Source organism: Cygnus olor, chromosome 2 (genome assembly GCF_009769625.2).
Source record: "Cygnus olor isolate bCygOlo1 chromosome 2, bCygOlo1.pri.v2, whole genome shotgun sequence".
NCBI lineage: Eukaryota > Metazoa > Chordata > Aves > Anseriformes > Anatidae > Cygnus > Cygnus olor.
The window spans coordinates 81,064,069-81,076,278 of NC_049170.1; the positions used below are offsets into that span (position 1 = coordinate 81,064,069).

The 12,210-nt window shown below is 42.1% G+C and overlaps 1 protein-coding gene and 1 long non-coding RNA gene across 3 annotated transcripts in view; both read left to right on the top strand.

Moving 5' to 3' along the window:
• Positions 1-1,002: 1,002 nt before the first annotated feature.
• GMDS (GDP-mannose 4,6-dehydratase) overlaps positions 1,003-12,210 on the top strand; it is a 413,573-nt gene continuing 402,365 nt past the window's right edge. Inside the window, exon 1 of one of the 2 annotated variants that reach the window (XM_040547996.1) lies at positions 1,003-1,326. In XM_040547996.1, coding sequence (XP_040403930.1) covers positions 1,261-1,326 — 66 coding nt within the window. In that variant the 5' untranslated portion in view covers positions 1,003-1,260. The remainder of the gene's footprint in view (positions 1,327-12,210) is intronic. The other variant, XM_040547995.1, reaches the window with a different exon arrangement.
• Positions 7,027-11,323, top strand: LOC121065277. Its single transcript, XR_005816966.1, has 5 exons — positions 7,027-7,371; positions 7,469-8,314; positions 9,029-9,093; positions 10,031-10,069; positions 11,050-11,323. It is a non-coding gene; the product is annotated as an uncharacterized LOC121065277 (long non-coding RNA).

A 12,210-nucleotide genomic window follows, 5' to 3' on the forward strand; every position in this document is an offset into this window, starting at 1 on the left:
GGCAGCAAGCACCAAGCTTCACTTTCTGCTTTTTTATAGAGATCGTGGCAGCCAACTCCCCTTCCACCAGACACTGGCAAGGATAGCAAATAATGCTTGAAATGGCTAGATAGTGTTATACCATCTAAGTTGGCCAATCCTCTTAAAATGAAGGGTTTCTTGTAAAATTTCCTGATGCTGCAGAAATGGTGTCACTGTTGAGTTACTCAAAACTTTGCTCCCAATTCTGGGAATGGCAAAGATGCGATGAACATGGGATGTGCTATCAATCTAAAGATCTACTAGTATGTTAGTCCTGAATTTAAAACTGTTAGGTCTTGCCTCACCCCAGAAAGCTTTGGAAACGAGATGCTGGAATGAGACTGTTGGGATGAAATCTTGCAACTGGTTAACCATACAGGGCAACCTGTAGTTGCAGTTACTTCACTCCATCCTAGATTACTACTTAGTTGAGACTGAAGTAACGAGGAGATTTAAACTGGGAGTATGTAGTGACGATGTGCAAAAAAGCTTTGAGGATTTCAGAGTATAGTTCCCCTTGAAGAGTAATTTTTGACCATGCACACTAATGAGCCATAATAAAATAGTAAAATGATAATAATACACAAAACCCCAATTATTTCGTTGTGTAGAGGTCCTGCCATCCAACCATGTAATATGGAAATCCCGTTCTGACAGCCTTCGGAGATTAATAGTGAAATATAAACAGGCCTCTTTTTTATCGTTTGTTACTTTTTAGATTACGTGGCTGACTGAAAAATCAGGGAGGCGGATGGGGCGAGCGACGAAACGTTAAAAACCGCCGCTACCCCAGCGCGGCCACCCGCTCCTCCGCGCCGTAGGGGGCGCTGTTGCGCGGCCGCCCCCCCCCCCGCAGGACAGCCCCGCCCCTCCCCGACACGAGGTCAGGAAGTCGGCGGCCCCTCCGCTGGCCCTTTAAGGAAGCGCCGGTGGCCGCCGATTGGCTGCGGGGCCGAGCGGGGCGGGGCGAGGCGAGGGGGAGAGAAAAGCGGGGCGCGCTCCCGCAACCACTATCACCCCCCCCCCTCCCCCCCACCGCACCCGGGAGCGCGCTTGGCGGGGGCCGTGCCGGCGGCGGGGCTGCACCTGCGGGCGGGGCGGGGCGGGGCGGGGCGGGGCGGGAGCCGCGAAATGGCGGCGCGGAGGCGGGCGAGCTGGTAGCCCCGGCCGGTAGCCACAGCCCATGTGCGGCCGCGCCTCCGCCCCGGGGCTGCCACTGCACTTTTCCCCGGCGGCAGCATGGCACAGGGAGGCGAGGAGGGGTCCGGCAGGAAGGTGGCTCTCATCACCGGCATCACCGGGCAGGTACGGATGGGAGCCGGCGGTGTTTGCCCCCCGGTCGGGTGGTCGGGGGCACGCAGCCCCCTGCAAGCAGCACGGGCTCGGGGTGTCCCGTCCTGCAGGTGGGTGTGAGGGGGGTCCCTATGGATCCTGCGCCCGGAGTTGCTAGGGAATCATCAGCCCAGGTGCGCGCTGAGCTTCAGCACAAGGCAGCTGCACCTGTTAGAGGCAATGCGAGGGGCTGGAGGTAGTGCTGGTGGAGCCCTTCCACCTGGAGGTGCCAACGTGGTGGTGCAGGGCAGCCTGCCTTGTAGGTTTGTCCTTTGCAGGCATGTTTCTCGCTAGCACCTGTCCCTTCGCATCCCGGGCATCCTTGCAGTCAGCATCTGCTTCCTGCCCAGGATGCATGATGCAAGCAGCTCCCGAGGCCACTTGTTTTGTATTCCTGCAGGTTCACTGCAGTCCCCGTTTTATTTTTGGTTGCGTTAATCATAGGGATAGCAGTGCGCTCAGCAGAAGGTGTGGGAGAAAGGTGGCATGAAAATAAAAGTGTTTGCCTTGCAGCATCTCCTGCCCTGTCAAAAAGGATGCACCAGTGGTGAGTTTTAACCTTGTGAGACCTGCAGGAGTATCCATGTACAGCATCTGCAGCTCTCACTACCATCAGGCAGCTTGGATGTTTGGTTGGGCTGTTTGTCCGCGCAGAGCTTGACACTGCTGTATCTTTGCTGCCAAGTGGGTGCTAAATGAAAGTTGCCCTGGACTTCCTTAATCAACCTTACTTCGCAATGTAGATGTTGCCCACTGCCTGGAAAAACTGCTCTGCTTGCACACTGTTTCTTAGGACATGCTGAGTGACATTTGCTTGTAGGATGCATCTTTTGTGATGGGTAGAACCTGTTAAGTAGGTAACATGGGACAGCAAACATAGTTACTTGTCTTAGAATCAGTGGATCAGCTTTCTTTCCCTTATGGTTTGCATTTAACCAATGACACCTTCATACGTGGAAGAATTTCTTCTCCTTCAATGGCGACTTGTCCTGGAACGCTTGCAGATCTATCTGTGAGGTACTGGTGTGAATTGTTTGGACTGTGGAAAAGTGCATGTGAAAACAAGCATGTTAATCCTTTACTCTGCAATGATGTTTGTCAATGCTTCTGTCTTTTGTAATGGAAGAGCCACCTGATCTTTGAGGGAATAAATCAAGTGACAGTACAGTGTCATAGCAATTTTTGTCTCTTATCAAAAAGAACCTGGACTGTGCTTTGAATTTCATCAGCTGTTTTTGTTTTAGCTTGTTATATCTATTCTGATGTGTTCTTAAAACATGTCTCGGTGTCACCTTTTCCGATAGGTGAGTGACTGTCTGCCAAGAGCGGGTTAAGAAATCCTACCAAATGGCTGTCTGACAAGGAGATACAACTGAGTCTGAGAAGAAGGAGAAAAAAAATAATCTGTATATACTAACATTTTTACTTGGTGATTGCTTTTAGCAAGAGCACAGACAGAGCTTTCCAAAGGACTACTTAGATGAATAGTCTTCTGCTTCATTGGCAGAAGTGTTTCTTTTATTAAAAAGTTAGAGGCCTCTAGCCATAGTGGTATTATTTTTTTAGTGCAGTGTTCTGTGTGCTACCTTTCCTTATTTTCAGTGCAGCTCTTCCATCTTAGTTTAACCTTTGTCAGGCATATTTTTTTCAGTGTTGAAACATGCAGGGATTCAGAGCTAGTAAAGACCTAGAATACCTAAAAATTAGCCAAAGAGGTTGGGTGCCTTAGTGATGAGACAGTGCCAACTCTTGGCCTAGGATGAAAGCTTTATGCTGAGAGCAACCTCTTTCTGGGTCCTGTAGTTTTCCATTATTTTGAGATCTACTACTAGGAATAAAGGTCTGTCGTCTGTTCTTAGGTGAAGTTTAAAGGAAAGTTGCTGTAGTATTTGTTCCTTGCCCTTTTTATTACCTGTCATTATTTTCACTTAATGACTTCTTTGTTTGGAGAGGCCTTACCCAGAAATGGGAGACCTGGATTCTGTTTCTTCCTTATCTGAGAACGGGCAAAGTTGTGTGTCCTACCTTCCAGGAGAACGTTTTTAAGCTTAATTATCATGCACAGAATGCACAAACATGCTAAAGTGGAAACGAGCTCAGGCTTTGTCTTTTCTAGACAGTCATTTTAATTACTGAGCTACAGAGAGTTGGTCTCTCTCTGCATTCTTGCTTGGAATTGGAACTCTTTCAGAGTGGAGAAATAAAGGCCTGGATCCCTTCAGGCTGAGGAAAGCATAGAACAGCATTGGATAGTAAACTAATCTTATTCAAACTGAGGCCATTCTGCTGCAGGATTTTCTTTCTTTTGAAAAGTGAGTTGGCACAGTTGCGTAACTTAAGGAGCCCGGCTTTTGTTTGCATGTGGCCAGCGTACTCTGAGACTGTTTGCTGAACTAAGGCCCCATAGAGCCTGGTTTCTGGAATGAGGGTGGGTGGGAGATAAATACTGAGCCAAGTGGACCGTGACAGTTCTAGGCAAATGTAGAGTTGTGCTTTTGTGTTAAGAAATCGAATGAAGTGCTGCTTGAACTGCAGTGGCACCTCCTGAGTCAAGATGATGGCACAGCAGGCATGCTTGATCATAAACATTGAGATCAAACGCCTCATTACGTTTCTGAGAACTTCCAAGTAGTTGTGAACATCTCAATTATCCTTCTCTTCTGCTGACGAAAGAGGGGATTTTCATCCTGTTATGATGAAGAAGGAATTGAGCCCAGGTAGGACTGTGTTTTCGTGATACAGGAATTATCCTATGGTGCAGCTTTTAACTGAAGTATGCCATGAAGACATGGTATCGCTGCATCTTATGAGTTACCAACTTCTAATGGGGCTCACAAGGCTGTGGAGGATGACAGAATAGGATGGACTATCTGCACATCTTCCTCTGTATAGTGAATGGAAGCTTATGTCATGTGCCTGCTTACCTGCACCAGTCGGTTAAAAATGGTTCATGCAGTTTACTTCCTTCATCTTGTATCCAAAGGAAGTACAGGCTCTGCAGGGTTCAATGTGTAACTGATAGGAAGGAGGTTGTGACCTTGGGCCAGATAGCAAAAGGAGGTTGCAACATGGATGGTAAAGCCATAAGTGAAAATCAATTCCGTAGTTGCATGGTCAGGAATTAAGGCACTCTGGTGCCAAGAGCTGGACCATAGTCTCTGTGAAATTATAGTATATAAACGAATCTCTACAAATCCTGTGTTTACCAGTGGGGTTGGGGTGAAATCGGTGTCATTCTACCACTTGCATTACTGATAAGAGACTCTAGCATGTAACCAGTGGTGTTACGTACTCCTGTTGCAGCACTGAGATTTCCCTTATCTGCCTTCTCACACCACAGCAGTGGGGCAAACTGCACTTTGCTGTTTTGCTGAAGTGACCTCTGGTCTGCGTAACTGCTGTATTTGGACGGATAAAGTGCTTCTGAAGTTTCATGTAGATACTGGCCTGCTGGTAGGTTACTTCTGAGAGTAATGTGTAGCACTCTTTTTTTCATTGAAGGAAAAAATTATTTTTGTTGAAACACATGCCTCCTGTGTGTATTAAAATGTTTTTTTAACAAATTGTGATTTTTTAGATGGATTTTTCCACAATGCAAAATGTGGAAAAATACTGGACTTCTCAAACTTTGGTACTTTGAAGAGCTATTATATGAAAAGCAGATTTTCGTGAATCAAATACCAGTCTAACATTTACTACTTAATATTTAGATCTTTACCTCCTGTCTTGTCTCCTGTTTGGGGAAGCTGCTGAAGCAGTGCTTTTTGACAGCTTTGTTTTCTAGGCACTATGACTAAATATCTGTTAAAGTTGCATTTAAATAATTCTGGGAAGTCTGATTGCACTGCAATCAGTCTGATTGTCTTTCTGTATACTGATGCTTGTAAGAATATTTAGATGTTTGATTTATTGGAGAAATACCAAAAAATATTCTGGCTGAGTCCAGCAACTAGGTTATATTGATGTTTCTTTTTTCCCCTTCTGTCACTGGATTGTGAGCTGTGAATAACATTTATCTTGTATCTGCTGCTGTCCTGCTCTGCTTTACCTGGAGAGATGGTAAGAGAAGAGTTTGTAGACCAATAGGATGATCATTTAACTTGTAAAGCTAGGCTATGAATGAAGCAATACACTAGAACTCATGTCAATACGAAGCCAGAGGCTTTTTTCAAATTGTAGACAGTGAAATAGTTGTGCTTCTGCTTTGTAAATAAGAGCTCTTTTAGCAGTCCTGCTAGCACCAGCTTCTGTGCAGTTGCCTGCACTTCTGTCAAATTCACCTGCTCTGGTGAAACTCAGGGTTTGGTTGAGCCTTCTTGAAGATGCTGCCATAAGCGTAAGTATAATTGAAAAGCAAGTGTATGCATAAATGCCATAACATTTTTCTCCCTACATTAAGCAATTAAAGAAATAGGGCCTGCCTATGATTCAACTTTGTGCACTACAAGGACAAGTTGCACACCAAACCCATATGCACTGCAGACTCCATACAGGTGTTACGGTTCATAGTTTGAGAAAGGTGAACTGTATTGACAGGGACAAGAATCACAGAGTATGCAGATTTTACTGTTGTGAATTGAAGTAAGTTTTAAAATCTGGCTCTTAAGAATGAAACAAACAAGACAGACTGCGAGGTAAACTACTGGTGCTAAGAAAACATGACTCAATTTGTTTTTTATCTATGTGTGTATATATATAATGAAGCAGTGAATGCCTCGTACAGAGGGTGACTATAAAACTTTGTTATGCTATGGGTAAAGCAACTTTTTCTCAGTTTTTTTTAAACAGTTAGGAAACACTTTAAGAAGCTGTTCTTTTAAAAGTATTGTGATCAAGTGGTGAGGTAGGACTCCTTGTCATTAGGAAGTTTGTGTGTACCTGGAAAGCAAATGCAGAGAACCATTACAGCATGCTGTACCAGAGAGGACACCTTTTGTCAGGTAAAGGATAGGGTCTGAAGGATTATTTTTCTGCATAGAAATAGCAGGCTAGATTTCACTGAAACTGCATAGGCTACATGTAAAGGTATGGGTAAGCAGTGCTGCTCTTTGTTAAAAACAGCCATTGTCTTGGTTGAAACTGGGTGCTCTTGATTTCAGTGTCTGTCTTTGAATAGCCAGGAGTTGTCTTGAGTGAGGCTTTCAGATGTGTTGAACATCCTTATCTTAGAGAAGGAGGCACAGTAATTCTGGCTCAAATTGAAATATAGGAAAGGTAAATTGAACTTGAGACAGACACCTGTGTGTGTGCTTATATTTTAAATGGTGAGGGTGGTCAAGCCTTGAAATAGATGGCCTAGAGAGGATGTAGCATGTCTATCCATGGAAATATCCAAAATGAAATTGGATATGGCCCTGAGCAACCTGCTCTAGTTCATCCTGGCTTGTTCATGGATCTAGGACTGTGATCTAGAGGTCTGTCCCTTCTGATGCCAACTTAAGTGATTCTGTAAAACCACCATAAGTTGAACAGAAGTTGAACACCCACATTCTGACAAGAAGGTGTTATAAGTGCCTAGTGAAGTTTTGCAGCACATGAATGTCTGTGGGGTGAAACCCAAGCTTACCTAAATTAAAATGAAATACCTGGAATTATATAAAGTGTTGCCATTATGTTTCACCCAAAACTCTAGAAAAAATGGTCTTGGAAAACGTCAAACAGTGAAACAGGAGGCTAGAATACTATCTGAAAGCACACGCCCTATTTTAGAAAATATGCCAGAATTTCTTTCTCTCAGCCCTTCCTTTGAAGGGAGGAGGACTACCAGTTGCTGTAATTCACCTAATGCATTGACTTGTTATCCAAGGCAATTACAATTAAATGGTCTTCTGCTTTACTATCTTTCAGCTGTTTCATGCTCCACAACTCTATGCAGACTGGCTTTTATCTTCTCCAAGAGCTGAGAGTCCAAAAGGTGCTGTCTGTGCCTGCTCAGAGGAGCCCAGCTGTATACCATTACCTGCAACAATGTGTAATGCAGTTCCGGGGGGGGGGGGGGGGGGGCGGTGTTTGAGACAGGTGAGCTACAACACTTTCATGATGAAGCATAGCTGATACAGGGTTAGTTCGTACACCTGTCTTGAGGTGTTAACTTTTTCTTTTCATCTTTGTGCAGTTTGCTCAGTGTTTATGGCTGCTATAAAGTCTATTCTCTGGCTGATTACTGGAGAGGGAAGTCCTGGTAAAGCAGCACAGATCACAGGTGTTGATTCAAGGACCAGTGGAGGCAATCCAATTTCTTGTGTTTGAACAGGATGTGCACAGGACATGGACTGTAAAACATTGTCAACAGCAAGTGAATTATAAGTTACTGCATATAGTAATATGTACCTGATAGAAAAGTAGATAAATTTTCTGGAATGTTTTCAGTATTTTACAGTGTTAAAGTATATTCTAACTGTGCAAAGATATGAAAAAGATAGAGGCATAGTACCTAATCTGTGTTTGGGAAGCTGACTTGTGCTAAGCAGTGTTTCTCATGAAGGTTTATGATGTGGATAGCCATGGGGAGCTATTGCCACTGCTGGCCAGACTGACGAGGAGAGCAGCATATCCCATTACCAGGAGCATATGGATTTCTTAGTTTCTTTATTTCACTTTTTTAGATAAAGACAGGTGACCATCAATGTAAACAGTTCCTGTATTACTGTATTTTCTAAAATTTTAGGGTTCAAGCATCTCTTTCACTATATACCTACAGCCAATCCAAAGTGAAGAGATAATTCCCTTCTTCCTGTGATATAATGCTCTCCCACTAAGCTTTGGTCTTGTTTCTCCTCTGATTGCCTCTTTCACATTATTTTAGCTGTTGAGCTTTCTGCAGAAGGGAGTCTATTTCCTAGAAAACAGGTAGCTATGCAGGAGGACAAAGAAAATGAAGTACTGCCTGCTGTGGAGGACTGTGTGAAGAACAGAAAGGTTACCGATCTGATTCCTGTGATCCAAGAAAGCTTCGCAAAAGGTTTTTCAGTGCAATTATGATGCTGGTATTCATCCTAGTGTTAGTTCTGTTTTCCACATCTTATTTCTCTGAAGAGTGCTGTGACTGAGTCTGAGTTTCTTTATGTTTACCTGTGCTTTTATTTATTCTTTGATATAATGCTCTGTCGGTGAGGCATGAAGTACTTTCTCTCTTGACAATTTCTCACACCTTTATCCCAGCTTCTTTAGGCATTTGAGTCTGGACATGAATCCTGACTAAGTTATCTGTTCTTACAAACTTGCCAGCTCTGCTTCCCTTTCTATGCTGTTGCATTATAACTCAGGCTTGTTTTAGAAAGCATCATTCCCTTAAACCAGCAGGTGAACAATGATGTGAGAGAATGTTGATGTAATGGTAGGTGTCTAACTTTTTCTCAAAAATGCATATTATCTTGCTCTAAATCTCTTCTTGCTACTTTGGTTGCTTTTTAGCCAAATGAGCAAAATAAAAGCTTTTTCTTAATGTTTCTCACCTCATATGAATGCACCGATTTTTATTTTTTTTAGTACCTCAGTTAAGGAATTCCTTTGGGTTCTTATTGTGTATGAGCCCATTCTGTCTAAAATACTGTTATAATACTGTTGTAAAATAACAAAGGAAAGTTATAGGATGGTGAGAAAGAAGAGTGGAATTCTCCTGTCTGCCTTCTAACTGTTATTAGAAAGTTCTTACTGTTCTTTTTTTTGTTTCTAGGGTGTGCAGTTTTCACAATCTAAATCCATACTGAAGCTTTTGTAAAGCCTGACAAACAACTTGATGTAAGCTGTATTGTCTCTTGTCATCTATGCCTTTTATGTGTTCTTAAGCAATTAAACTTCTTCACATGCAATATAAATGTTGTAACAACTCTTGTTTGTTCACAAATGCACGCAAGTAGTATACCTAAGTCAGGCTTTCTTCAAGAGTTTTTGTCCATTTTTTTAAGACAGCGAAAAAAACAGAATGGGAGACAGTTTTGCTTTGCAACTCAAATGTCATCTGACAGGAAGCAAATTGTCTAAGGATGTGTCTGACTTTTATCTAGTTGGAATCTGTTCAGTGACAGGTTCCGCTGAATAGCATTTCTCACTACCGGGAGACAACTCTATTGCATTGAGTAATGGTACAGCTTGCATCAGACAGTCAAATCAGTCAGATAAAAGTTGATGGTATCACAACAGCTTTGTACTGATGATCAGTAAAATACAGTGATCCAACAGGTATGTCAGCTACAAAAATTACTTGCCTTGGGTGTGGGATGCTGCAGATCTTTGTTTTTTGGAAAGTTTCCTAGAAGATAAACTAGTCGGTGCTATGATTACTATAACTGAACATATGTGAAATAATAGGAAGAAAATATGCTTGCTCTGGAAAAAGCTGTCTCTTAAATGTGGTAAGATAGTCACCTTTCTATGAAAGCTTTCTGGTTTTAGCTGTCATTTGACCCACTTACTGCTGCTTGAGAATTCCTCTCTAAGGGGAATTCTTACAGTCTGTCATATAATCTAATGTGGGTTTGCAGGGGGGAATTGTCTTTTTGAAAGTCTATTCAGGTGCTTTTGTTGTAATGACAAGATACTGTGTCTCTGCTTTGTATCTGACACCTGCATAGCTATTAAAGACGTGCCTCTTGGCTTTTTCATTGTTCATGTTAGAGGAGATAACGTTTTGTATGTGATATACATAATGCTCAATCTGTAAACTTCCACCTTTCAGGATGGTGCAAAAGCATGTGGCTGAGAGATGCACTGCCAGGTATACTGTCTGTTCTTCTGTTCTTATGTATTTGAAAGTATTTTGAGGCGGTATGTCACCAAACTGTATGGGAAGCCTTAAAAACATACAGCCAAAAAAACCAAGCAAACAAACAAAAAAAAGCCCCAAGTCAAAAAAAAAAAAAAGGTAGCAACTTGAAAATAGGAGATTATTACTCAGACTTAATTTATGGACCTATGCCAGAAGTAGCTTGAACATATTTCCCACTCATGAAATGGTAAATGAGCCTTTCCTAAGGTATATAGAACAATATGTATGTGTAGAAGAGAAGAAAGTCCCAAATCAGGCAGGGAGTGCTTCTGACTGTTCCTATATATGCACACTGCTAATGACTTTTTTGTTTCTAGTCTGATACGTTGCAATCCCTTCTGACTGCTCCTGTAGTCCCTCTCTGTAAGTGGCTGGTGCTATTCTGGAACTGGGACACACCATCTGGCTGTTTAGGCTGCTACTTGTCAAATTGCAGGCATCCTATGGTAGGAAGTGGGTGTGCCTCTTTCTAAACACTTCATGCAGGTGGGATCTCCTTAGATGCATTAGCACTATCAGGCTTCAGCAGTGATGCTGGTGGTGATCTATAACATCATTTTAGTTGCTGTTTCTTTTTTAGATGGATGAACAGCTACTCTTTCTTTTGCTGGTATACTTGCTACCTTTGTCATAGATACAGCTCTCTAAAAGCATAAGCATTGATGTGGAGAAGGCTGTTATTTCAGATGCTGAAATTTCTGGCAAAGTCTTCTGGATTTCGTACAACTAAATAATTGTGGTTTTCATGTCAGTGTAATTTTTCCCATGATTATAAGGTAGTAGTCTGTCAAAATATTCGTGCCAAAACTTAGCATGCTGTTTTGCTTCTGAAAGTAGAATATCATTACAACTCTATAGATGTGCAGTATAAAAGGGACACAGAAGACTTCAGATTTGCATACAGAAGTCTATATTCTTTCATCTTATAGATGGTGTGCCTGTACCAGTAGGTTTGTGAGATGTGTTTCGTGGGAATGCTTAAGAAGACACAGCCAAGGAGCCTCTTTACTGAAGTTGAACTGGCTGTTCCTGATCAAGTGTTGTTCTGCTGAGCCCCAAGCCTGGTCTGCACTGGTGGAACTTGGCAGTCTCTATTGCTTACAAGTTGATGTTTTTTATCATGTCCTCACCTCCTCCCACTGTGCTTGCAGCAATACTAGAGAGGGAAAGAGCAGTTTCAGAATGACTGGCCTTTGAACAGCTGCAAAGGCTCTGCTGTTGTAGATCTGCAGACTCAGTAGCATATATCTTTTTATTATTGAAGCTGAAATAGTTGCAGAACTCTTCTTGAAGATGAGAAGGCAAGGAAGTCACAAAGACTAAGAGCTAAACTTCAGTTTATGCCCTTTCCAGCCCATTTTAGGGAAATAGTCATACTCATAGCTGTTCCTGCATCTGTGGCTATGTGGTTTTGCTTCATGTATTTGATTTCTATTTAATGCATATCAGGTCATTGTAGGAAATTTAAGAAGTTTACATTCCCATGTTCTTATTGCAGCCTTTTCTATTATAAAACACAGTGCAACTCTTCCAATCCTTTTTCTCATTTGGAAACTTACGATTAGAACGAGAGAGGATTTTTTCACTAATTTGCAAGTTTTTCATTATTAAAGAATGAAATAGGAGTCTTACTACTGTCTCTAATATTTGCTGTGTTTTTATTAATATTCTTGTACTTTTGCAGAATGTCATGGTGTGAAAAAACAACATTGCAGAAACATTATGATTTTTTTAAATTTAGGAATTGTGGATAGAATTTCAAATCATTACACTGTCTATTGTGCTGCTTTTTAAACAGTATGAAAAACTGGACTTTCTTTATTTTGGGAGGTAACACTTAGATGGGAAGATGCTGCTTATTCCTCTTGCAGTCCAGTTCAGCTTTGCCACATGCATGCAGATAGTCCTTATCACCTCCAGTATATCACAGCTATCTGTTACCTTGATCAGTTAAAGGGAAGCATAACATGGACTTGGCAAATAGAAAGCATCCGGAGCCTTTACAGTACTAAAATTCCCTGAGCAATAATACTGTATTTATTTTGATAAAACTGAAAACTGTAAAATAATGGTTTAAGTTATTGCTGATT